Source organism: Staurois parvus, unplaced genomic scaffold (genome assembly GCF_062004578.1).
Source record: "Staurois parvus isolate SC_StPar_1 unplaced genomic scaffold, SC_StPar_1.0 ptg000011l, whole genome shotgun sequence".
Classification (NCBI taxonomy): domain Eukaryota; kingdom Metazoa; phylum Chordata; class Amphibia; order Anura; family Ranidae; genus Staurois; species Staurois parvus.
The window spans coordinates 7,443,463-7,470,812 of NW_028317807.1; the positions used below are offsets into that span (position 1 = coordinate 7,443,463).

At 41.6% G+C, this 27,350-nt stretch overlaps 1 protein-coding gene across 2 annotated transcripts in view; it reads left to right on the top strand.

Moving 5' to 3' along the window:
- ICA1L (islet cell autoantigen 1 like) overlaps positions 1 to 9,148 on the top strand; it is a 127,012-nt gene extending 117,864 nt beyond the window's left edge. For both annotated transcript variants that reach the window (XM_089670423.1, XM_089670416.1), the window contains exon 13: positions 8,662 to 9,148. In XM_089670423.1, coding sequence (XP_089526549.1) covers positions 8,662 to 8,765 — 104 coding nt within the window. In that variant the 3' untranslated portion in view covers positions 8,766 to 9,148. The remainder of the gene's footprint in view (positions 1 to 8,661) is intronic.
- The last annotated feature ends 18,202 nt before the right edge of the window (positions 9,149 to 27,350 follow it).

Here is a 27,350-nt window from a genome sequence, read left to right on the forward strand (position 1 = left end):
CTGTGCCTATCTGTAGTAGTGCCATTGGCTCCTGCTGCTATCAATCAAATGCTGAGGGGGAGCCGAGCTGTGTGTCAATAGATCCACACAGCCTAGCTGGGGAAGCAAGCCCGCTGGTGTCCCAACATAGGAAGCAACTATATATGCACTATATTGCCAAAAGTATTGGGATGCCTGTCTTTAGACGCACATAAACTTTAATGGCATCCCAGTCTTAGTCCGTAGGGTTCAATCTTGAGTTGGCCCATCCTTTGCAGCTATAACAGCTTCAACTCTTCTGGGAAGGCTGTCCATAAGGTTTAGGAGTGTGTCTATGGGAATGTTTGAGCATTCTTCCAGAAGTGCATTTGTGAAGTCAGGCACTGATGTCAGACGGGAAGGCCTGGCTCGCAGTTTCTGCTCCAATTCATCCCAAAGGTGTTCTATCGGGTGCAGGCCAGTCAAGTTCCTCCACCCTAAACTCGCTCATGTACTGGAAGGGGCCATCCCCAAACTGTTCCCAAAAAGTTGGGAGCATGAAATTGTCCAAAATGTCTTGGTATGTTGACACCTTAGGAGTTCCCTTCACTGAAACTAAGAGGCCAAGTCCAACTCCTGGAAAAAAAACAACCCCACACCATAATCCCCCCTCCACCAAACTTTACACTTGGCACAATGCAGTCAGGCAAGTACCGTTTCCTGGCAACCGCCAAACCCAGACATGTCCATCCATTGCCAGATAGAGAAGCGCGATTCGTCACTCCAGAGAACACATCTCCACTGCTCTAGAATCCAGTGGCGGCATGCTTTACACACTTTGCATTGCACTTGATGATGTAAGGCTTGGATGCAACTGCTCAGCCATGGAAACCCATTCCATTAAGCTCTCTACACAGTAATGTGCTAATCTGAAGGCCACACAAAGTTTGAGGTCTTTAGCTATTGACTCTGCAGACAGTTAGCAACTTCTGCGCACTGTGCGCTTCAGCATGCCCTGACCTTAGGGTTGCCACCTCATCCCTTTAAAACCGAACACATTTTAATTACACAGGTACTGGGGAAAATTTAATGCAGATAAGGCACCAAGTAAGTTTAACCCCTTGACGCCGACGGCACTCAAATATGCGGCCTCACCGTACTGGGTTTTTTTCAGTGGGGCCGAATATCTGCGTACCTGTCCTTGTGATGGGAGCGCGCCACTTAGCGCGCTCCCAGCACAGAGACCACAGTGTCACTGAGAGCCCCAGGTCCCGTTCGAACGATCGGGACCCGGGACTCCCGATTCCGGGTCACGTGATTGCTGTGATAGCCTCTGATTGGCTATCACAGTGATCAGTCACTGTGCAGTCCGGCCCCCTCGTTTTTTCTCTCTCTATGCCAGGAGTTAGAGAGATACAATGTATCTCTCTTCTCTATTCATAGAGAAAAAAAAAAAGTTTGTAAAAAATAAAAAAAAAGAAGATAAATAAATATTAAAAAATTTAAGAAAAAATAAAGAAAAATACCTAGATCAAGGTTTGATCTAGTTCAGTGCCAGAGTTAGTGTTTGGGTCAAGGTCAAAGGTGAGGATTTAAAAAAAAAAAAAAAAATTAGTGTCAGTGTGTTTTAGGTAAAAAAAAAAACAAAAACAAAATGCGCACTATTGTTTCTGGGCTGTACTACGGGTACAAACAACAAATAACATACACATATATGATATCGCTGCGATCGTCAAGAGCTGGAGCATTTATTTTGAGTTGTTATTTGGTGGTAGGTTATGGTCGTAACAAGAAACGCACAGCTAAAGAAAAAAAAACTTTTTTTTTTTTACTATTTTGGGCCAATTTTGATAATAAAAAAAAATATGGAAATGCCCATTACCATTTACCACCAAATGAAAGCCCAATTTGTCCTGAAAAAATCGAGATCTAATCCACCCGGATGTACAAAGTAGTTGTGATGGTATGTACGGTTTTACTATCACATGACAGCGTTGCAGAATTGTGCTTAGGCATTTAGATTTGTTTTACCCTTCGGACTGGAAGTGGTTAAGGTGGTCATTAACCCCTTCACACCTGACACTTTTACCCCCTTCCTCACCAGGGCAATTTTCAGCTTTCAGCGCTACCACACTTTGACAATTGCACGGTCATGCAACACTGTACCCATATGAATTTTTTACCATTTTTTTGAGACAGATAAAACTTTATTTTGGCGGTATTTATTCACCACTGGGATTTTTATTTTTTTTTTGCTATGTAAATGAAAATGTCCAAAAATTTTGAAAAAAAGTGTTTTTCTTATAAAATTTTGCAAATAAATAATATTTCATCATAAATCTTGGTCAAAATTTATTCCGTTATCTTTTTAGTAAAATAAAATAAGCCAAATTAGTTTATAACCAAAAATTATAATTTTTAAACATTTTTTTTTTTTTACATTTTTATTTTATATTATTATTTTATTTATTTTTTTACATACTGTCACCCTAGCAGTACAGTGTCACCGTGGTGACACTGTACTACTTTTGGGGGGTGATTTTTTTTTTTTTTACACGGATTGCTTTTACACCCATATAGGATGTAAAAGCAATCATTTCTCTTTCTCTCTGTCTGCATTCTTGCAGCCATTGAGAATACTGAGTCAACTGTGATTGGTCACAGCTTGTCACATGGTACAAGGCTGTTGTGAATAGCCTTGTACCATGTGACCTCTGTGATCATTCACAAATTTCACACATAGTAAGCAATGATGTCAAAAGTGATATCTTGCTTACTACTTTGCATGTGATCACTGACTGGTCAATACAACGGCTGGTCGGGAGGTGGTTAATCAGCTATAGAACCTGTGTAATTATTGTGTTCGGTTTTAAAGGAATGAGGTGGCAACCCCAGCTGACCTCGCTCTGTCATTTTACGTGGTCTACCACTTTGTGGCTGAGTTGCTGTTGTTCCACTTTGTTATAATACCACTAACAGATGACCGTGGAATATTTAGCAGCAAGGAAATTTCGCAGATGGACTTATTGCACAGATGGCAACCTATCACGGTACCACGCTTGAATTCACTGAGCTCCTGGGAGCGACCCATTCTTTCCCAAATGTTTGTAGAAGCAGTCTGCATGCCTAGGTGCTTGATTTTATACACCTGTGGCCTTGGAGGTGATTAGAACACCTGAATCCAATGATTTGGAGGGATGTCCCAATACTTTTGGCAAGTGTGTGTATGTATCCCCCACACCATTAAACCACCACCTGAACTGTTGTTACAAGGCATTATGGATCAGGGGCGGGCTGACCATTTGGAAACTCGGGCACTGCCTGAGGGCCCGGGGTCAGTAGGGGGCCCCATGAGATGCCCCGGTACCTTTTTCATAGGCTTTTTTTGAGTTTGGGCAAGGACACAGGGGCCCCATGATACCCTATTGCCTGGGGGCCCCATAAGTTGTCAGTCCGCCCCTGGTATGGATCCATGCTTTCATGTTGTTTACTTCAAATTATGACCCTATCATCTAAATGTTGCAGCAACCAGTCTGCCCATTCTCCTCTGACAACAACAAGGCATTTTCACCCGCACAACTGCAGCTCACTAGATATTTTCTGTTTTTGGACCATTCTCTGTAAACTCCTGGAGATGGTTGTGAAAATCCCAGTAGATCAGCAGTTTTTGAAATTCTCAGACCAGCCCGTCTGTCACCAACCATGCCACCTTCAAAGTCACTTAAATCCCCTTTCTTCCCCATTCTGATCGGTTTGAACTTCAGCAAGTTGTCTTCACGTCTACATGCCTAAATGCATTGAGTTGCTGCCATGTGATTGGCTGATTAGCAATTTGTGTTATCAAGCAATTGAAAAGGTGTGTGTGTGTCAAAAAAAAATTAAAGGAACTCTTTTTAATCAGAGTATAGCATCAACCCAATTAAACTGCTCGGATATTGATCTGGTCAGTTAAGTAGCAGAGGGGGTTGTTAGACACCAAAGCAGCTGAAACTGATTAACAACAGGTACACTAGATGGGCTACAATGAGATGATCCCCAAAACAGGTTTTACAAGTGGAGGCCACTGACATTTTTTTTCCCTACTCCTCTTTTCTGACAGTTTTTCACTAGTTTTGCATTTGGCTAGGGACAGTGTCACTATTGGTAGCATGAGGCGATGCTTGGATCCTACAGAGGTTGCACAGGCAGTCCAACTCCTCCAGGATGGCACATCAATACGTGCCATTGCCAGAAGGTTTGCTGTGTCTCTCAGCACAAGAGCATGGAGGAGATTCCAGGAGACAGGCAGTTACTCTAGAAGAGCTGGACAGGGCCATAGAAGGTCCTTCACCCATCAGTAGGACCGGTATCTGCTCTTTTGTGCAAGGAGGTACAGGATGAGCCCTACAAAATGACCTCAAGCAGGCCACTAGTGTTGAATGTCTCTGACCAAACAATCAGAAATAGACTTCATGAGGGTGGCCTGAGGGCTCGATGTCCTCTAGTGGGTCCTGTGCTCGCTGCCCGGCACCATAGAGCTCAGTTGGCATTTGCCATTGAACACCAGAATTGGCAGGTCCGCCACTGGTGTCCTATGCTTTTCACAGATGAGAGCAGGTTCACTTTGAGCACATGTGACAAATGTTAAAGGGTCTGGAGAAGCCATGGAGAACGTTATTGTGATGGAGCGTAGGCAGGACAGAACACACAGAGAAGATGACGAACACTCAAAGCTTTATTGAATTATGACAATCACTCAATTTGGGTCTGAGGGTAGCGTCCAAGTCTCTGGAGCAGGGGAGGAGCAAGGAAGGGCCAAAATAACTGTAATCTGGCCCCAGGGAGGGCAAACTTGGAGTCTCTGGTAAATTGTACTCCAGGCCAGGAAGAGTAAGGGGGGAAAGTTCACGGCCAGTCCGTACAGGGGGAAAACAGGGGCAAATGACCCTCACAGTTTTGGCAGGTGTTTTCCTGGCTCACAGCAGCCAACAGCAGGTAGCGACACTTCTCAGCACACAGCAGAGGATCCACGCAGTGGGTATTTCCAGCACACAGCACCATGGGCAATCCTGGCCCCACAATATCAGGCAGTGTAGCAGTGGGTACTCTTACTGAGCCTCTAGTTATAGCAGAGTACTCAGCGGGTAATAATCCTGAGTCTCCCAGAGTATTATGCAGAGTGGCAGCGGGTACTCCCAACCCAGAGTATTATGCAGAGTGGCAGCGGGTACTCCCAACCCAGAGTATTATGCAGAGTGGCAGCGGGTACTCCCAACCCAGAGTATTATGCAGAGTGGCAGCGGGTACTTCCGACCCAGAGTATTAGGCAGAGTGCCAGCCGTGTTGACTGCGGGAGCCTGGCCTCAGCGCAGACCTCCCAGCAGCTTCGGCAGCTGACGAACAATCCGGAGAGTCTTTCGCCGGCCTTAAGGCCGAGCAGGACGCTCCTGGTTGGTCTGACAACGCCCAGCCCAGCGCCGCATTGCCTGAACGAGGCATGCCCCCTTGACACTGCGGCCTTTGTCTCCAGCAGGTGCAGGGCACGGGAAGCCTCGTGCCTGCTCTGCACCCAACAGGGGGCACGTGGCAACAGGTCGGCGGCCCCGTGCCAGAACTCCCGGCGGGGGTCCTGGCTATATGGCTGGGAGAGGTATGAGTCCCGCTGCAGGGGTCACTTTTCTCCCATCCTGCGCAGCCTGTCTTCAAAGGGTGCGTCAGGATGTGAGGAGGTGACAAGAGGCAGGGGGAGAGGTGAAAATTCTCATCCTGTGCAGCCTAACTTCAAAGACTGCGACGGGATGAGAAGAGGGTGAGGGGACACGGGGAAGACACAGGCACCGGGGGGGTTGCAGAAGAGGCGCAGGCACTCCGTGACAGTTATGCTGCCTGTAACATCGTTCGGCATGACCATTTTGGTGGTGGGTCAGTGATCGTCTGAGAAGGCATATCCATGGAAGGATGCACAGACCTCTAAAGGCTAGACAATGGCACCCTGACTGCCATTAGGTATCGGGATGAAATCCTTGGACCCGTTGTCAGACCCTACACTGGTGCAGTGGGTCCTGGGTTCCTCCTGGTGCACGACAATGCCCAGCCTCATGTGGCAAGAGTATGCAGGCAGCTCCTAGAGGATGGAGGAATTGATACCATTGAATGGCCCCCATGCTCGCCTGACCTAAACCCAATAGAACACCTCTGGAATATCATGTTTTGGTCCATCCAATGCTGTCAGGTTGCACCTCAGACTGTCCAGGTACTCAGTGATGTCCTGGTCCAGATCTGGGAGGAAATACCCCAGGACACCATCTGTCATCTCATTAGTATGCAGTGGAAGTATAGCTATGCTCCCATCATTCAGTAAAGATGTAAACTGCAAATTAAAGTGATTACTAAGATTTTTTATTTTTTTTAAATAACAAACCTGGTATACTTACCTAAACCTACCAAAGCCATTGCACAAAGCGTCTCCAATCCCCCTCTTCTGGGATCCCCTGCCAATGCGCCTGGCTTCTGCTGCATTCCAAGTACCCCCATAGCAAGCTTCTTGCTATTTGAGCACTCGTGTGGGCTCGTTCTTGAGCTTGTGCTACTATTGACACGCAGTGTGGCTCAGCCCTGCCCTCCACTCCCTCATTATTGGGTGTGATTGATAGCAGCAGCAAGGGCCAATGGCTCCTGCTGCTCTGACTGAGTCTAGTGTAGAGGGCGAGAAAGCAGCACCGCCAGTTTGATAACGGGCTTGGGTAAGAATATAGAGAGGGAGCTGCACATAAAAGTTTTTTTAACCATTTTAAAGGTTTTTACTTTAATGCATGCTCTGTATTAGTCTGTACAACCAGAGATAAATCTGCAAGGTAGTATGCATCTCGTTGGACCCATAGTATTGCAGCATATTTTACAAAATGGCTGATAAATACAGATAAATTGGTAAAGCTGAACTCCAGGAATTCAAATATGTATAACAAAACCCTTTTAATGCTCTACAGACCAGACCAAAAGGAGAAAAACTGAAGACGTTCTTTGAGTTTACATATATTTAAAGTGCAAGATAGAATTCTTACTATGACGGCCAATGGAGAATGCATTCTTGTCCTGTAAGGCTTCATCAACCTAGACATCTGGTTATATGCCCTGATATGGGTTTATAGGACATTTTTAAATGCATGTGAAATGATGTTATCATTCACATGGTGCATTTACTTGTGTTCAGATGCATTCAGTTTGTGTTTAAAAAACAAAATAGAAATCTGTGTGTCCAGGGGCAGTTTAGATCAGGCATGTCCAAAGTCCGGCCCACGGGCCATTTACGGCCCGAGGGTCGGTTTAATACGGCCCTCCATGTCAGTGTGTCTTATGGAGCGAATATGGAGCGGCCGGTCCGGTATTTCCACCGCGGCCGTGTCAGAATACCGGGCCGGCCACTCAGCTCTGCAGCGGGACCTTACCTGTTCCTCTTTCCAGCGGCGCGCTGTCTTTCCGGCTTCTGTAGTGTGGGCACTGGGCATGACAGCCAGGTGCCAAGTGCGCATGCGCAAGAAGCGGTGCTTTTTGTGAATGGTAAGGCGGTACCTGGGACACATGACAGATCCCAGAAGCCGCCGGACCAATCACAAAACGCAAGTGCTTCTCGCTCATGCGCACTGGGCACCCGGCTGTCATGCCGAGCGCCATTACAGAAGCCGGGAAGACAGCGCGCGGCTGGATCGAGGAACAGGTAAGATCAAAGAACAACTGCGGAAGTAAGAGCGGGTACCTGTCAAATTCAGGTACCCGCTCCCCACAGGTCAGCAGTCATCTGTACTGTCCGCAGTCTCTGGTCATCCCTGTGCTGTCCGCAGTCTCTGGTCATCCCTGTGCTGTCCGCAGTCTCTGGTCATCCCTGTGCTGTCCGCAGTCTCTGGTCATCCCTGTGCTGTCCGCAGTCTCTGGTCATCCCTGTGCTGTCCGCAGTCTCTGGTCATCCCTGTACTGTGTCTGCAGTCCATTAGTTCAGAATTTTTTTTTTCCTGTTTTCTGCCTCTAAAACCTAGGTGCGTCTTATACGGCGAAAAATACGGTAACTTGGCATAAAATAATTTATTTGCATTTAATTGTAATGGTTCAAAGAATGTTTGGAAAAATGTTCGGCCCTCCACCATGTTCACTTCATCCAATCTGGCCCTCTTTGAAAAAAGTTTGGACACCCCTGGTTTAGATACTCTGAACATGTACATTTAAAAGCAGAACTTGATCTTGATCTGGGAAGTACTTCTTCGATCAATTTCTCCTTCACTTATACAAAACAGTGAGCACTATGTGAATGAGGGCTTAGGCTAGGTTCCTACCTCATTGCACTTTCAGTTCCCGTACCAGGTGCAATTTCTAAAGCGCGGCAGGGCTGCCATGCCCATGCAAACCGACTTGCTGAGCTGCACAGATGGTAACCTAGCCTTAGACTGGGAAAAAAAAACCTGTTAAAGTATTTCTCATAACTAATAATATATTGCACACTTTATTCACAATCTGTTGAGAATACAACTACTGTAAATTATAGTAAAGGAATTTGAGAATTTTTCCATTTTGTGTGATGGCAGATCCCACACGTCTAACCTGTTCTTGTATCTTTACCACTCTCAACAGTAAGGTCTGTTTACTTTAGCCTTTTGTATGTCATGCCACTTTCAGGAATTCAGCTATTGTTTAATGTCCAATAGTCACAATTAACATTCTTTGTGTTTGTTGCAGAAAATACAGAAATGTCAACGTGGCTAAACATGTTTGCAGATCTTGACCCACTTGCAAGTCTTGGTGCCACCAAACATTCAGAGGACGAATTGTTTAGTGCATGAGTGCCTGGACAAGCTGATGTATTAAATGAAAGGACCATGTTCTAAAATCTTGTACTACAGTTTAAAAAGAAAAAGAAAAGTGACATCTTTTGAACTTTTCTGGAGTCTAACGCTCCTGAAGAGTACCACTGTGGGATTTATGGCACCTCTCTTAACACTGCTACCACATGAAACCAATCCAGCCATCAGCTCTGACTGCAAAGCCAGATCCCATTGAATATTATTCACCTATTAGAATTTCTCACTGAATTTTGTTTTATTTTAAGCAGAGTTACACCTTTTAAGACAGATTGTTTATTTGTATATACTAAAAGTATAGTTATATAGAGTTAAGAGATATGAATTTCTGTAACGTTAAATAAAAAAAGTATAAAAACTTTAAATTCTAGAATTCTTTCATTTTTAACAAAAAACTGATGATTTTGTCTTTATGAACTGTACAGCTGTAAAAAGCATAATGCTTTGAAGCTCCGTTCACACCAATGTTTTTTACTGCTTTTTCAGAAACGCATCACAGTCTATTTAACATGGTTTCCTATGGAACATGTTCACATCTATGCTTTATTTTTGAGCTGCTGCATTTTTGGAAAGGTTCAGGGACTTTAAAAGCAAAAAAAGCAGCATTTTTGCTACAATAGAGTTCAATGGAGAAGCTGCTGTAATGCATAGTAGTCTGTTTTTGCAGTGTTTTGCATTTATATTCTGCCCAGCAACAAAAAAAATTCCACTTTAACGAAAAAAAAAAAGCTGAACAAAACGCAGTAAAAATGGGTAAAAAATGCATCCAAAACATGTAGAAAAGCGCAAAACAAACTGCAAAAGGCACTGGAGAAAGCATCAGACGCAAAATGAATATATGTGAACCAAGCCTAAAGGTAGAATAGATAGGCTACTTCTAGTGATGAACATTTTCATGTAACTTGGAAGGCACATCGAGGTCTACCACTGTCCTGTGGTCCTCCATATTGTTTGTATACCATTTGGAAGCAGTGACAAAGTAGTGTGGGCATAAAAGCTTGGCTTGGCTATCATCCAGTAGGAAAATATTTTACTGTAACCATCACCAACTCTGACGCATAATTTTTTTTTTTTTTTACATTAGCTTGGTTGTTATAGCAAGGCCAAAATATGGGAACTGCTTGTTTTTGACGGTGCATACTCCAGGGCTGTTGTTTCTTCCTCCACCATCTGATTCATCTGTAACCCAGTGCACACCATGTGCATCTTGGGTGAATGAATACACAGTATGTACATACTTGTTTCACATCACTGTTTCACTGATAAGTGGAGGAATACTTGAGATGACAGCCCTGGGGCCTCCACCTTCCAAAACAAGTCTGCAACGACAGCTTCATCATTTCTGACCTCCCAGGTTACTTTTATATACTTAAGATTATTCTTTCATAAGTTTTGATTAGCAAGCTGAAGTTTGCACAGGATACTGGGCAGCCTGGCATCAAATCAAAGGAAACTATATCATGTATAAATTCCTTCCTTTATTTTGCTCAAAATGAATCTGACTTCTTAGTGGGTTAGTATAATCATAGCAATTTACCAGCCTAGCATACAGACACCAGTGGCTAGGGGTTATTGCTTGCCCTGACACTTACTGGTGGCCCTGACATTTTGCTGGGGTAATTTGTGGGGATTATCATTGATGGCCCTGACAGATGCTGAGGGTTATCATTATTGGCTCAGACATGTGCTGTAGATGATCTTTTCTATCTATGATAGATGATGGAGGTTTGGTAGTACCATCACTACTGGCCCTGACATTGGTGAGGTTTATTTAATGCTGGTTCTAAAATATTCTGGGAGTTATTGCTGGCACTGACACCAAAGCTGGGGACTATAATTCTATTTGTGGATTTTACTCCTCTCCCTTCTCCATAGAGTATGGTACACAGCAGGGATGCCCGTTATCTCCTATTTTATTTATACTTGCACTAAGACCCCTTTTGCATTAAAGTGGAGCTTCAGGCTCACCCCAAAAAAATTAAATGCCAGCAGCTACAAATACTGTAGATGCTGACTTTTAATGTCAGGACACTTACCTGTGCAAGCTGGTATCTTAAAGGATAAGTTAATAATAAATGCACATTTTTTTTTCAGGTAAAAAAAAATTGCACTAGCGATCAGCAGATCACTGGTGCCATGCCGGTCTCCTGTCAGTATATCTGCTTGCTTGTATGGGATGTAAGAGTAAGCAGACACACTGACAGGAAGAATGAAAGAACTACCACAGCTCCGTGGTAGTTCATTGAGGACTACAAGCTGACAGGACTGTGAATGAGTGATGCGGCCGTGTGGGCAGAGCCCTGCATGGCCTTTTTTTTTTTCCTTTTTTTTTTATTTGACAGCTAGCGAAGAGGAAGAAAATTCCCCACTAGCTGTCAAGGCGGGGGATCAGGGACCGGTCTGATCATAACATATTTACATTACTCCCTGAATATGGGTGTAACACATTACGAAAGGTGAACTTATCCTTTAGGTAAGGGAAAAAGGCAGTGAAGCCTTGCGGCTTCACAGCCGGTTTCTGACTGTGCATGCGCAGAGAGACACTGTGGAACACAGGGCAGGATGTGATGTCACACCTGATACAGGCTGGTTGCTGGCTGGAGCCAATAGGAGCTCCAGAACACATTACCAGAGTTTAGTGTCACTTTAAGTGTTTGTGGGGGGCGTGTCAAAAGCTTTTACAAAGTCCAGAAAAATTATGTCTACTCTGAAAGTTACTGCTCCCATTCTCATAAAATAAGAACAGGTTGGTCTGATAAATGTTTTCAGAAATATACAGTGAAGGAAACAAGTATTTGATCCCCTGCTGATTTTGAATGTTTGCCTCCTCACAAAGAAATGATCAGTCTAAAAATCAAATGGTAGGTGTATTGTAACACAGACAGAATAGTAACAAAAAATTCAAAAGAAATGCATGTCTAACAAATTATACACTGATTTGCATGTTCATGAGGGAAATTAGTATTTGATCCCCTATCATTCAGCAGGATCTCTGGCTACCAGGTGTCTTTCATACAGGTAACAAACTGAGATTAGAAGCAGTCTCTTAAAAGGGAGTGCTGCTAATCTCATTTTGTTACCTGTATAAAAGACACCTGTCCACAGAAGCAATGAAACAATCAGATTCCAAACTCTATACCATGGCAAAGACCAAAGAGCTGTCCAAGGATGTCAGGGACAAAATTGTAGACCTACACAAGGCTGGACTGGGTTACAAAACTATCGCCAAGCAGCTTGGTGAGAAGGTGACAACAGTTGGTGCAATCATTCGCAAATGGAAGAAACACAAAACAACTGTCAGTCTCCCTAGGTCTGGTGCACCATGCAAGATCTCACCTGATGGAGTGTCAATGATAATGAGAACAGTGAGGAATCATCCCAGAACTATACGAGAGGATCTTGTCAATGATCTCCAGTGAGCTGGTACCACAGTCACCAAGAAAACAATTGGTAACACACTATGCCGATAAGGATTGAAATCCTACATGTCCAGGCCAGTCTGAAGTTTGCCACTGAACATCTGAATGATGCAGAGGAGGACTGGTTGAAAGTGTTGTGGTTATATGAGACCAAAATCAAGCTCTTTGGCATCAACTCAACTCGCAGTGTTTGGAGGAGGAGGAATGCTGCCTATGACCCCAAGAACACAATCCCAACTGTCAAACATGGTGGAAACATTCTGCTTTGGGGGTGTTTTTCTGCAAAGGGAACAGGACAACTGCACCGCATCAAAGGGACGATGGACGGGGCAATGTACTGTCAAATCTTGGGTGAGAACCTTCTTCCCTCAACCAGGGCATTGAAAATGGGTCAGGGATGGGTGGTCCAAAGTGACAATGACCCAAAACACACGGCCAAGGCAATAAAGGAGTTGCTCAAGCAGAAGCACATTAAGGTCCTGGAGTGGCCTAGCCAGTCTCCAAACCTTAATCTGATTGAAAATCTGTGAACAGAGCTAAAAGTTCAGGTTGCCAAACGTCAGCGACCAAACCTTAATGACTTGGAGAGGATCTGCCAAGAGGAGTGGGCCAAAATCCCTCCTGAGATGTATGCAAAACTGGTGGCCAACTACAGGAACCGTCTGACCTCTGTGATTGCCAATAAGGGATTTGCCTCCAAGTACTAAGTCATGTTTTGTGAAGGGGATCAAATACTTATTTCCCTCATGAACATGCAAATCTGTGCATAATTTGTTATTCATGCATTTCTTTTGAATTTTTTGTTGCTATTCTGTCTCTCAGTGTTACAATACACCTACTTATTTCCCTCATGAACATGCAAACTGACTCTAGGCTGACTGTTCTGTAGTTTCCTGGCATACATCTAGATCCTTTTTTTGAATATCAGACCCACTTTTGCCATTCGATCAGTACCATCCCATTCAGTAAGGCATCTTGATTGTTTCAGGGAGAAACCTAGCATTTCTAATCAAGAACTCTAGCAAACATACAGTACTGTGCAAAAGTCTTAGTTGTGAGAAAATGCTGTAAATGAAGAATGCTTTCATCGATATAGACGTGTTAAGTTTATTTTTATCAGCTAACAATATGGAAAGTAGAGGAATAGAAGAGAAATCCAAATCAATATTTGGTATGACTTCCCTTTGCCTTCAAACCAGCATCAATTCTCCTAGGTACACTTGCACACAGTTTCTGAAGGAATTTGGTAGATAGGTTGTTCCAAACATCTCAGAGAACTAACCACAGATCTTCTGTAGATGTTGGCTGCCTTGAATGCTTCTGTCTCTTCATGTAATTCCAGACTCCATGATGCCAAGATCAAGGCTCTGTGGGAGCTAAACCACCACTTCTAGGAATCCTTGTTCTTCTTTGCACTGAAGATAGTAACTAATTTGACTGCATGTTTGGGGTCATTGTCCTGCCGCAGAATACATTTGTGGCTAATGACACACTTCCCTGATGGTATGGCATGACGGATAAAAGTATGTCTGTATCTCACAGCAATGAGGACACCAGTTATCCTGACCAAATCTCCAACTCCATTTGCCAAAATGCAGCCCCAAACTTGCAAGGATTCTCCACCATACCTCATTGTTGCCTGCAGACACTCATTGTACCGCTCTCCAGCCCTTCAGCAAACAACCTGCCTTTTGCTACAGCCAAATAATTAAAATTTTGACTCATCAGTCCAGAGCACCTGCTACTGTCTTTCTGCACCCCAGTTCCTATGGTTTTGTGCCTAGTTGAGTTGCTTAGACTTGTTTCCATGTCCTGTACATGAAAAAAACAGGAACTGGGATGCAGAAAAATGGCAGCATTTTGGTAATGGATGAAAAATAAACTTAGCACTTCTATTTCTGAAAGCATTTTAATTTACAACATTATTTTTACAACTGCCTAAGACTTTTGGACAGTATTTACAATATTTTCTCTATCTACATAAAGGAACGGAACTTCCCTCATCAGTTATAAAAACAAAATGCCATACAGACCATTATACTAGACATGCAATAGGGTGGGTGGTTAATAGTGCTGTACCGAATACAAACCTAATATTAACGTAATCACTATAACATGCATGATAGCCAGTACTAGATCCTTTACATCACACTCAACAGGCTTGATTGGTGAACGTCTATAGTGGCCAAAGTGAAGCACTATATTCCTTTTTAAACAGATCATACATAAACAATCGTGCTCAACTTGAATAGAAAACATGCAGGTGGCAATAACGCATGTGAAATCCAGTGATGGTGTCAACACACCCCTTCTGTGGCTAGATTGCCCCCTCACCTTAGTTCTGCGACCCAATGGGCCCTCACGCCTTTAAGATCACGAAAAGGATCTTTCTCCCAGGGTAGGTAACCTCAGCGAAGCTTCTGTGGACCCCTCAGTAATGGGTAAGTTTTCAGGACACTCTAGGTACTGCTTTCCACTGGGAAGGTCACTTTCATAGTGTAGTAATTCTTGTAAAGATTGAGTATTTAATTCAAATAAATAATGCTCACTCACTTCAATGGAACGAAAACAGCATGCCTGAATATACTGCACGGGTTCTGGCTTGTTTAGGTGTAGAAAGATGGCCGCTGCATCGGATGTGCGTCACCGCGCAGCTCTAGCTTATATATGGACCTAATTACCAATGGTCAGCTGTAGCCTGTTTTGTCCTCAAAAACACCAACGGTGGCCATTTTGCCGTAGTCCGGCAGCTTCTGCAAGTCATTACCATGGATAACCTCTATTGCATTTTGCCGGACTATGGCAAAATGGCTACTGGCGGTGTTTTTGAGGACAAAACAGGCTACAGCTGACCATTGGTAATTAGGTCCATATATAAGGGAGAGCTGCGCACCAATGGCGTTATCTTGACGAAGTCACAGTGACGTAATGCGTAGATACACCGTGACGCAGCTTCCAGTTTGGTCCCCGGTGATACACATCAGGCCATCTTTCTACACCTAAACAAACCAGAACCCATGCAGTATATCCAGGCATGCGGTTTTCACTCCATTGAAGTGAAGCATCATCCTATGTGAGTGAACATTTATTTTAATTAAATACTTAATCTTTACAAGAATTACTGCACTATGAAAGTTTTTTTTCTCACTCATCATGGCTTATGATGAGTGACCTTCCCAGTGGAAAGCAGTACCCAGAGTGTCCTGAAAACTTACCCATTACTGAGGGGCCCACAGAAGCTTCGCTGAGGTTACCCACCCTGGGAGAAAGATCCTTTAGTGATCTTAAAGGCGTGAGTGACCCATTGGGTCACAGAATTAAGGTGAGGGGGCAATCTAGCCACAGGAGGAGTGTGTTGACACCATCACTGGATTTCACATGCGTTATTGCCACCTGCATGTTTTCTATTCAAGTTGAGCACGATTGTTTATGTATTATCTGTTTAAAAAGGAATGTATTGCTTCACTTTAGCCACTATTGACGTTCACCAATCAAGCCTGTTGAGTGTGATGTAAAGGGACTAGTAAGGTTTCAGTATTGGGTGTCAGCAGCTTATCTATATAGGTACTCCATAATGCGCAGGAAGAATATTTAAGTTGTTTTTTCATACAGACCCTTATTCTCCAGGGCTTATTTCTCTAATCCAGTTATCTATAAATTCCTCAAAGTCACCACAAAACACATTCGGGGTGAATTTACCAAACCTGAAGCAGCTGTGCATATGAACCAATCAGCTAGCTTCAGCATGTTCAGTTAGGCTTTGAAAATTAAAAGCTATTAGATTGGTTTCCATGCACAGCTTCCCCAGATTTTGTCAACTCCTCCCATTGAGGGGAATTTTATTAAGACTGGAGCAATAAAAACTGGTTGCCATGCGCAACTGCTCCAGTCATCTTCTATCATTTTCAAAGCTTAACTGAACATGATGAAGTTAAAACCTGTTTGGTTGCCATGCATAGCTAGTCCAGATTCTTTCTGCACCAATTTTGATAAATGTCCCTCATTATGTTATATTGGGGCAAGGAACAACTAGATAAGACCCAACCGGAGGAGGACTGGGAAGAAATTTGGTGTTGCACCACAGAGGTCAATATACAGTTGTGTTCAAAATAATAGCAGTCAGACATCACTAACCTGAACAATCACTGTGTTTGGTAGAAATGATATTTCTACATGGCAAATAATTTACTAGCAGGTGTAGTAGAAATCCAACAGACCCAACAGTCATGACATGCATGCTGCTGATTCTGTGTAATTGAATCACGAATTAAAAAGGGCATGTTCAAAATAATAGCAGTGTGGAGTTCTATTAGTGAGGTCATTCATTCTTTGAAAAACAGGTGGTAATTATTGCCCTTATTTAAGGAAGGAAGGCAGCAAATGTTGTACATGCTGGTTACAGTGGATTTCTCTCTGAAATTCTGAGGAAAATGGGTCGTTCCAGACATTTTTCAGAAGAACAGCGTACCTTGATTAAAAAGTTGAAAATGATAGACTGCTCAGCTAAAATGATCGCAAATGCTTTAAAATGGCAACCAAAACCTGAAAAACGTGGAAGAAAATGAAAAACTACCATTCAATTGGATAGAATAGCCAAAATGGCAAGGACTCAGCCAACAATCAGCTCCAGGAAGATCAAAGAAGGTCTAAAGTTACCTGTGAGTACTGTTACAATCAGAAGCCTATGTGAAGCCAAGCTATCTGCAAGAAGCCCCCGCAAAGTCCCACTGTTGAAAAAAAAGACATGCGCTAAAGAGGTTACAGTTTGCCAAAGAGCACATTGACTGGCCTAAAGAGAAATGGCGCAACATTTTGTGGACTGATGAAAGTAAGATTGCTCTTTTTGGGTCTAGTGGCCGGAGACAGTTTGTCAGACGACCCCCAAACACTGAATTCAAGCCACAGTACACCGTGAAGACAGTGAAGCATGGTTGCACAAGCATCATATGGGGATGTTTCTCATACTACGGTGTTAGGCCTATTTATCGCATACCAGGGATCATGGATCAGTTTGAATACATCAGAATACTTGAAGAGGTCATGCTGCCTTATGCTGAAGAGGAAATGCCCTTGAAATGGGTGTTCCAACAAGACAACGACCCCAAACACACCAGTAAATGTGCAACATCTTGGTTCCAGACCAACAAGATTGACATTATGGAGTGGCCAGCCCAATCCCCGGATCTTAATCCAATAGAAAATTTGTGGGGTGACATCAAAAATGCAGTTTCTGAGGCAAAACCAAGAAATAGAGAAGAACTGTGGAATGTAGTCCAATCATCCTGGGCTGGAATACCTGTTCACATGTGCCAGAAGTTGGTTGACTCCATGCAACACAGATGTACAGCAGTTCTCAGAAACAGTGCTTATACAACTAAATATTCATTAAGTGATTCAAAGGAAAGCAAAATCTTCAAACATTTTTCAGTTTATATAGTGAATGTTTGAGTTTGTAAAGAAGAATACAAACACTGCTATTTTTTTGAACAGACCAATATTCACTTTTCTTCAGTTTTTTTTTAGAGGAACACCACAAATTTGATATCTTTTTCTTCATGTTTTGATTTGGAATAGAATGTGTAGTGTTCCCAATGCATTTGTGTGTATGGAAATAAAAACTATTAGAAAGATTTTGAGCTTAATTCACTTTTTTCAACACACTGCTATTATTTTGAACACAACTGTACTAGCTTTGGAGAATGTCTCTAAAGTACTTTTTCCACTAAGTATTTGGTGGTTGTGCATTAACACACAAAGGCTATTGACTAGAGTCTTTACTATATACAATATTGGGCTGGAATTTCCACAAAGATCCTAAATGCCCTTCTCTTGGAACACCCGGCACTGAATTTTATAGACATATAAGACGACCCACCTAAATGGAACCAAGATCAGTGAAAAAGCTGCTGTCACTTTCGACTCAACATCCCCTAAAATTTGGACCTCGTGCATAGCTTTTTACCAACCCTATACCAGAAACTTACACCTCTGAAGGCAGACCATTTATCAAGCGGTTTGAAGTGTGGGGGGAGGAATTCTGGGTATGGATATTTTATACAGCTACATTGGTCCAGCCTGAACCAACATAACTATGCATATACCATACCTGGCCAATGCCTCTGGAAGCTGAAAATGACTGGAATAGCGGTGTTTACTTCAGTGATCTCCACTTACTTACAGGTCCTGTGCTGAGCAGCTGTCCTGCTGCATTCTGAACACAAGATGTCAAATATTCAGCACGGGTGTCTTTCAGAGAATGCTTTGCATTTTCTCTGATTGGACGAGGTGGAGAGGCAATGCGGTGATGTCAATTCAGTAATATTTAGCTTCCTGGGGAGTTGGCCAGGTATGGTTTCTGCATGGTTACATTGGTCCAAGCTGGAATTCCTCTTTAAGCCTACTCTAATGTCCTTTGTTCTCAATTATCCTCCTCCCAGCCCCATAATCCCTCAACACCCTACAACATTTACTGCTCACACAAAACATTTCCTCTCTTCTGCTTACTTTTTTGTATATTCCTTGATCTCTTGGCATACTCTCATCTAGATTAGCACTAGACACTTCCATTTGATCATAAATCAGTGGGCCTTTGCATATGCATTTGTGAGATTATCATTGAAAGTCCACATTATTGAGATCGGCCAATAACCATTGAATCTGCAGAAGAGTTTAATTGTTCATTCTACGTCTAAGACTAGTACCTTAGAAAAGTACTGTGGATATATAACTGAACCCCGTGATGTGTTTGTATGCTTTGAGATACATCTCTGTTGCTATAAAAAAAGAAATATCTTTAAGCACTTAAGGACTACCCTATAGCAGATATACTGCTACAAGAAAGCCCTGCTGTGCAAAATCACAAATAAATGTGATTCTTCCCTTCCACCTAGGGGGCGTGTACGCGCTCCGCTTCAGCTTTTATTACTCACAGCAGAAACCAATCTGCAGGTCCCGGGTAATGGATGTCCGTCGGCACCCGCCGATCATTGCATAGAGACACAGAACTGAGCTCTGCCTATGTAAACAAGGCAGAGCTCCATTCTGACAGGGGAACGTGGTGGATCTGGTGTGCTTGCAAAGCAGGGAATAAGATACATCACTTCCGTTCGTAAAAGCAGCACACAGTTTACACAAAAACACTAGCTAGGCACTCAGTTAACCCTTTGATCGCCCTAGATGACCCCTTCCTAGCCAGTGTCAGTACAGTGTTGGTGCATATTTTTAACACTGATTACTGTCAAAAGTATCAGTTCAATTATTGTCCAATGGTCCACCACAATATCACCATCACTAGTATAAACAAAACACACACCATAGTTTGTAGACACTAACTTTTGCACAAACCAAGCAATATACACTTTGGATTTTTTTTTTAACCAAAAATATGTAGAAGAATACATATTGGCCTAAATCTATGAAGAAATTAGATTTTTATAAATTTGATGTTTTCTAGCAGAAAGTTAAAAAAAAAAAATTCCCTCCCAAAATTTTCGGTCTTTTCTTGTTTATAGCACAACAAATAAAAACACAGTGGTGATCAAATACCACCAAAAGAAAGCTCTATTTGTGGGGAAAAATTTTTTCTTTTGGGGTACAGCATTGCATAACCGTGCAATTGTCAGTTACCACTGTAAGTAACACAACATCGCAAAAAATTACCTGGTAATGAAAGGGGGTAAATCTTGTGGAGGGCAAGCATAAACTATTTAACAAAGAATATGTAAGGGTATATAGCAGTGTGCAGAGGGGTGAATTCAGAATTTTTAGTGTAAACACCTTATGTAATATTATAAAACGTGTAAGCTGTTTGGATCTGAACACAGACATCTTTTTCTTTCTTTGCATAGTGCAAGTTATTGACCAGACCCAAATCTGTAGCTTTACTTCAACTGTGTCATTGGCAGTATACGTCCAAAAGTATGAAGTATTTTGTGGAGTAGAGTAGGAAAAAGGGATCACTTTGATGCAGTTGGCCATCTTGAAGATATAAATCAATAAATAGTGTGGCGCTCAAATTAAATAAATATAAATAAATAAATAAAAATAAATATGTGACCAAATAAATATGTGACCAATTCATATAGTGAAATCCATGAAATACTCCCAACCAAAATGACATAAAATAAATAAATTGCTACGTATCATATATACCTCAAGTGATCTCATATGCAATAAATCTAGTGTCTAAAAATCACGCTTATACTGTATATAAAAACATTGCATTAAGTGACCGTGTATAAATATACCCTATTCAAAGTGAACAGAGTGCTAAAGTGCCAAAAAAAAGTGCAAAAAACATATTTCAACTTATGAATAATCCATGAAAAACACAGTCCATCAGGTGATAAATATAGCCATGCGAAGTGTGGTGATAAAAAATGGTGATTTGTACCAAACTCCTCTCCTACAGGTGGCTAGATTGCCTCCTCACCTCCTCCCGGTGACCCCTAAGGGCCAGCAGGCTTGCAGGATCACCCTGGATCCTTAATTCACAAAAGACCAGCAGCTTTTCTCCTTCTTTAAATCCCTTTGCGAGACTCCTGTTTCTCTCACTCAGCCAAGATGTCTCTAAGGAACAATGGCTCACCAATCCAGTGAGCCAAGAAAGAAAATGCCCTCTAAGTGCAGTAATTAATGACTCCTTTATTTGTAAGTAAAGAGTGACAACACTCACATTTCCTGGCAGTCCACCCTCCTCACCGATGTGTGGGTGTACTGCATGTGAATGGGGCTTCCTAGGTGCAGCAAGATGGCGTCGTATGCCGGAAGTGCGTCACCACGCACCGGAAACTGCGGACTCGCGAACCTACGCGTTACGTCACTGTCTGCTCGTGACTTCCTCGGGGTATCTGGACGTGCTCTCTAAGTCTTTTCCACAAAGGCCTCTTTGTTCTGCCTATGTACTGAAGTCCACAGTCACACTCTAAGCAGTACACAACTCCTTCTGTTTTGCACGATATAAATTCATTAATCTGATACACCTGGCCTGTGACAGTGTTACACCTTAGTGTATTATTACATCTTAGTATTTTTTTTTGAGTGTCCGTTTTATAGGGATATCCCCTTAAATGTATTCCCTATTCTTAATTCTAATTTTATTCCTATTTAGTATTAAAAATATTTTTTTAATAATATCAATATTTTTATTCTACATTCTTATTTTTTTAGTGTTAGATTATGGTGATGTATTAAAGGTTTTTTTTTGATTTTAATATTATTATTATTAGGACTCCAGGGTTTTTAGCTCGTATAATATGGTTTTTTCATAGTTCTTGCATGTAGTTTATTTTAAAAGTGTTCCCATTGAGTGATATGCGGCATTAACGACATAGCAGGACACTAAGAAAATGGCCGCGGTCAAGATAAGGGAAGGCTCCGAGAAAATGGCGCGGTTACCGCCGGGTGTATACAAGGCGGGCCGCAACTGATTAGTTAGGTATAAAGGGAGGAACTGTGCCTGTCATGCGATACCCCGAGGAAGTCACGAGCAGACAGGGACGTAACGCGTAGGTTCGCGAGTCCGCAGTTTCCGGTGCGTGGTGACGCACTTTCGGCGTACAACACCATCTTGCTGCACCTAGGAAGCCCCATTCACATGCAGTACACCCACACATCGGTGAGGAGGGTGGACTGCCAGGAAATGTGAGTGTTGTCACTCTTTACTTACAAATAAAGGAGTCATTAATTACTGCACTTAGAGGGCATTTTCTTTCTTGGCTCACTGGATTGGTGAGCCATTGTTCCTTAGAGACATCTAGGCTGAGTGAGAGAAACAGGAGTCTCACAAAGGGATTTAAAGAAGGAGAAAGGCTGCTGGTCTTTTGTGAATTAAGGATCCAGGGTGATCCTGCAAGCCTGCTGGCCCTTAGGGGTCACCGGGAGGAGGTGAGGAGGCAATCTAGCCACCTGTAGGAGAGGAGTTTGGCACAAATCACCATTTTTTATCACCACACTTCGCATGGCTATATTTATCACCTGATGGACTGTGTTTTTCATGGATTATTCATAAGTTGAAATATGTTTTTTGCACTTTTTTTGGCACTTTAGCACTCTGTTCACTTTGAATAGGGTATATTCATACACGGTCACTTAATGCAATGTTTTTATATATAAGCATGATTTTTAGACACTAGATTTATTGCATATGAGATCACTTGAGGTATATATGATACGTAGCAATTTATTTTTTTTATGTCATTTTGGTTGGGAGTATTTCATGGATTTCACTATATGAATTGGTCACATATTTATTTGGTCACGTATTTATTTTTATTCATTTATTTATTTATATTTATTTAATTTGAGCGCCACACTATTTATTGATTTATGGAGTTTACACTGTACTAGGTATCAGCAGGGGAGTGTTGGCAGCTTTAAGTTGATCTTTTTCACCATTTATAGCGCAGGAGGATCTTTGATTACTTACAGACATCTTGAAGATATGTTGCAATATATGTACAAATAATGCCACATTTTATGCAAATGTTTGCTAGAAATATGTATGTACGGTGTATAGCAGTGTTCAGGGGGTTAAATCTGAATGTTCAGTGTTAATGTTGCCACATTCCTTGTACCTCATGTGTTAAATAAATACAAGTGATATGGTCACACCCAGGGAATACCTAAGGACATCAGGAATATCTGAGTGCCTTAGGCAACCAGGAAGGACTTTTTCCCCTTATGGGAGTAAATTGGACAATGCTTTAAGGTTTTTTGCCTGTCTCTGGATAAATGGTGGGTATAGGTTCTGTATTCATGTTTTTTTCTAATCGGTTGGACTAGATGGACATATTTTCTTTTCCACTTGAATATGTATTGATGTAGGCCATTTTGATTTGAGCACACAACTCCATCTCTAATTGATTAAGTTTTCTACACAGTGAAAGTTCTGTGGTGCTGTCTGTATTGGTCAACATACAAAGGGGTTGACTTACTAACACTGACGAGTGTAAAATCTATTGCAGCTGTGCATAAAAACCAATCAGCTTCTACTTTTTTTTTTTGCCAAAGCTTAATTCAACAAACTGAAGTTAGAAGCGGATTGGCTCCATGCACAGCTGCAATTTTGAGCTCTCCAGATTTAGTAAATCAACCCCAAAGTGTCATCCTCAGACGGGCAATCCCACATAAAAGTATAATGTGATGCACAAACAGCAAAACAAAAACTATATAAACAAGACACTGATTTCAAGTTTCAAGTTTTATTAACATAAGTCTGATACTCACATTTCACTATGCTGCACACATAGTGACCTACACGCAATATTCATTCTGTCCTTGGGCTTTAAATAAAGGCTGGTGCACCGCTCAAAATGGAAAAAAAAAACTTATTGCTATAGAAAAAAAAAAAACGAAGTGGACATTTTTGTTGAAGAACCACCAAGGGAGTAATACAATATATAAGTTTACAATAAAATCAGAGGTTTACAGTAGCTTTCTCTGGTAGAGGGTCAGAGAAAATGCAAACGGTCAATGCCATAACTCAATGTAAACAGTGTAAGTCTTTCATAGGCCTGTAATCTGTAAAACAAGCCCACCAGCACCCAGAAAATGAGGCACAGGAATAGTTGACGAACTTTGTAGCAATAATACACTTTGGGATCAGGTTATTTTTTTATAATTGAACTGTTTTACACATATGAAGACAATCTCTAGTTCTGCAAAACAGAACCCAAAACAATAAAAGATATTCACCTAATCATAAAGCCCAGCTCCAGCCAAAACAATTTACTTTAAAATAAATGACAGAAGTTTTAACCTTTCCCCACTTCATTTAAAAGTCTGTATCTAAACTTGAGAAAAAAAGGGAATGGGGAGAGGTCATCAGGACAGGAAGGCACCAACAGCAATAAAAACCCATACAGAAGGTTCAACATTGCATCCCTCTACTATTTAACAAAAAAAAACCCCAACAACACACACCCCACACATTTTTATTACTGTTCCTGTCCTAATTAGATTGATTTTCCATGACATTCCAGCTCAATGCCACCAGGAGAAGTGGTGAGAGAAAGCCTCTCCAATGGGAACACAACCAGCAATAAACACCAAAAGGAGATGTTCCCTTCCCATGGCATTTTAATACCTTACCCTTTACAGGATAATAAAATAATAATAATTCATCATTGTAAGATACAATTCAGCTTTTCATCCCATAATACTGATTTAACACTTAAGCACTGAAGGAGGACAACTCAAGAAAAGTAGGAGCTAAATTTACGGTATCCCCTAAATCTAAATCAAAGTATACCCAATAGCATATATAAAACACTTTCACCCTAAAAGTGTGACAATATGTGACACATTATTTGCTACCTATACCATATAAACATCTTTAAGCATGTAACAAGTGAAATAAAATAAAAATTATAAAATAAAAAATAGTCCAAAATAAAAATCAGTGCAACCATAAAAAATATGTCCTTCAAAAATTATATAGTCACTCAGTGAAAGTTCCAAAAATCCTGGCGTTGAATCCTTCCGAATGGCTCCCCCAGACAAAAGAAAACCTCAAAAGAAAAGAAAATTCATATAGTGCATTATCCCTCATAAATTAAATACACTCAATAAACAAATATACTTTATCAAGCCGTATCAAGCCAAAAAGGAAAAACAAAAACCACACGTGATCACTGACAGTGAAAAAGTGAATATCTGTGTCAAACGTGACAGTGAATCAAATAAGTGCAAAAAATAAAAAAATAAATCTAGCAGCAAGTGTCAATGACTGTGATCACTTGTATTATGTAAGGAGTGAATACCCTTACCAAATGTAATAAATAAACATACTTTAAGAACCATCAAAGATATATTCCACAAAGCGTGTTTATTTATTACATTTGGTAAGGGTATTTACTCCTTACATAATACAAGTGATCACAGTTATTGACACTTGCTGCTGGATGGGTTATTTTTTTTTTTGCACTTATCTGATTCACTGTCACGTTTGACAGTTATTCACTTTTTCACTGTCAGTGATCACGTGTGTTTTTTGTTTTTCCTTTTTGGCTTGATACGGCTTGATAAAGTATATTTGCTTATTGAGTGTATTTAATTTATGAGGGATAATGCACTATATGAATTTTCTTTTCTTTTGAGGTTTTCTTTTGTCCAGAGGAGCCATTTGGAAGGCTTCAACACCAGGATTTTTGGAACTTTCACTGAGTGACTGTATCATTTTTTGAAGGAAATTTTTTATGGTTGCACTGATTTTTATTTTGGACTATTTTATAATTTTTATTTTTGAACTTATTTCACTTGTTACATGCTTGAAGATGTTTATATGGAATAGGTAGCATATAATCCGTCACATAACTCAAGAAAAGTGTTTTGCTGGATCCCTGTGTGCACAGGAATCTGCTTAGCAATATGCTAAAAAAAACTAAAACAAAAAAACCCAGTCTCCTGTCATGTAAACTAATCTGTATACCTTTTCTTTGAAACACACTGCATCAGAGCTGCATTTGCAACAGTCAGGTCTTTTCACAACACTATCCAGCGTCGTTGTGCAGCTAGCAAGCTTGGGACAGAAGTCTAACACAAAAAACAAAAAAGAAGAAGAATGGGCAGAAGCAACATGTCAGACAGCGTACCGCCTAAAAACAGGATGTGTCTAATATAAATAAAAGACACTTGACTGGTGTGTCCTTATGAGTAGAGAAACAATCTCTGGCAGTGATAACTGAAATGTATTTTTTTTTTTACTAACCAAACTAACCATAAAAAATGTTTTGGAACTTTTAGGCACAGAAGATGAATGGGTTATACAGCCAACTACAAGAGAATGTGGATACTGGCAAACAAAAAGTGTGACCAGCATGTTTCTATAACCCCTCCCACTGCCAGAACGCTTCCGTTTTGTGCAGTGCTGAGAGCAAGACCATAAATGCAGAAGTTAAGAAAAAGATTTTACAGAAAATTAAAAAAAAATTAAAAAATTGCCCTCGATCATTGAGGGTCATCAGATTCAGAGGCAGCTGGGGTGATGAAATCCAGTCCAACTGATGGGTGGGCTAAGAACAAACAAAACAGTAGCAGGCCTACTTAGCAGAACTGCTGGAAAGAAGAGCTAGCATCAGATAAGGCCGGAACATCCACCTGGTAAAACTTACGAAAATGTGTGAACAGTAGACCACGTGGTAGCTTTGCAAATCTGGGAAACAGATGCCTGATGCCAAAAAGCCCTCAGATCTAGTAGAGTGCACCTTGACAGAAAAGGGTGTAGAGTCTGTAGACCATAAGCATGAATGAGGATTTGTCTGAGCCACAGAGAAAAGCAGGAAGGACAAAGTCAGCATTTTGAAGCAGTAGCTGCTAGGTAAACAAGCACAGCCTGGACTACATGTAGGCAATGAAGGAAATCTCCTTCTGATGTACCGGGGGGGGGGGGGGGGCGGGCAGATGGACAGAAGTAGACAATCCTGGTTGGGGTGGAAGGCCAAACCAACTTTGGGGGGAAAAAAAAAAAGAAAAAAGGCAGCTCTTGGCAGTTGCCATTTTATTTAGCTTGCTGGAATTGGCATGGGACACATTGGACACCTTCAGTTGCCATTGTGCTGCGCTATGCTGGACCTCTGGTATTGTCTTTAACCCCTTGGCTACAAAGTCACATTTATAAACATCCTGGTATTTAAAAGGTTAAAAACAAGCTGTAGCAGCAGCAAGCTTGCAGCCTTTTTTTTTTTTTTACTAATGAACCTGGAAACTGAGAATTTAGTCACTTCTGGGTTCAGAGCAGTCATTACTCAGCTACTATGGCCAGGGAAGCTAATCAAGCACAATCTGTGCTTAATTACCTGCAGTGGAGGGCAGAATTGAACTTACAGGGACTAATAGATCCCTGATGTTTCCATAAAGAGAAGCAGTTACCTGTTTACGCCATCACACAGCAGTTAAAAAAAAAAAAAAACTTGTTCTGTGCAAAGCTTTCCAAGTACATCTTTCTCTAAAAGCTAAATTATAAACTGATGTGGTTACCGTTTTTGTTTAGCTGCTGAACTATCACCGATATGTTCAAAGGGTGGCTTCTGAGGTGCTGAGAGAACCAAGTTTAAATCCCATGGAGCCAGAAGGTGGGCACTCAGGAGGAGTAACATGAGAGGCAACTTGTACAAATGTTTTAAAGAATCATGGAGCCAGAGAGGCCCCT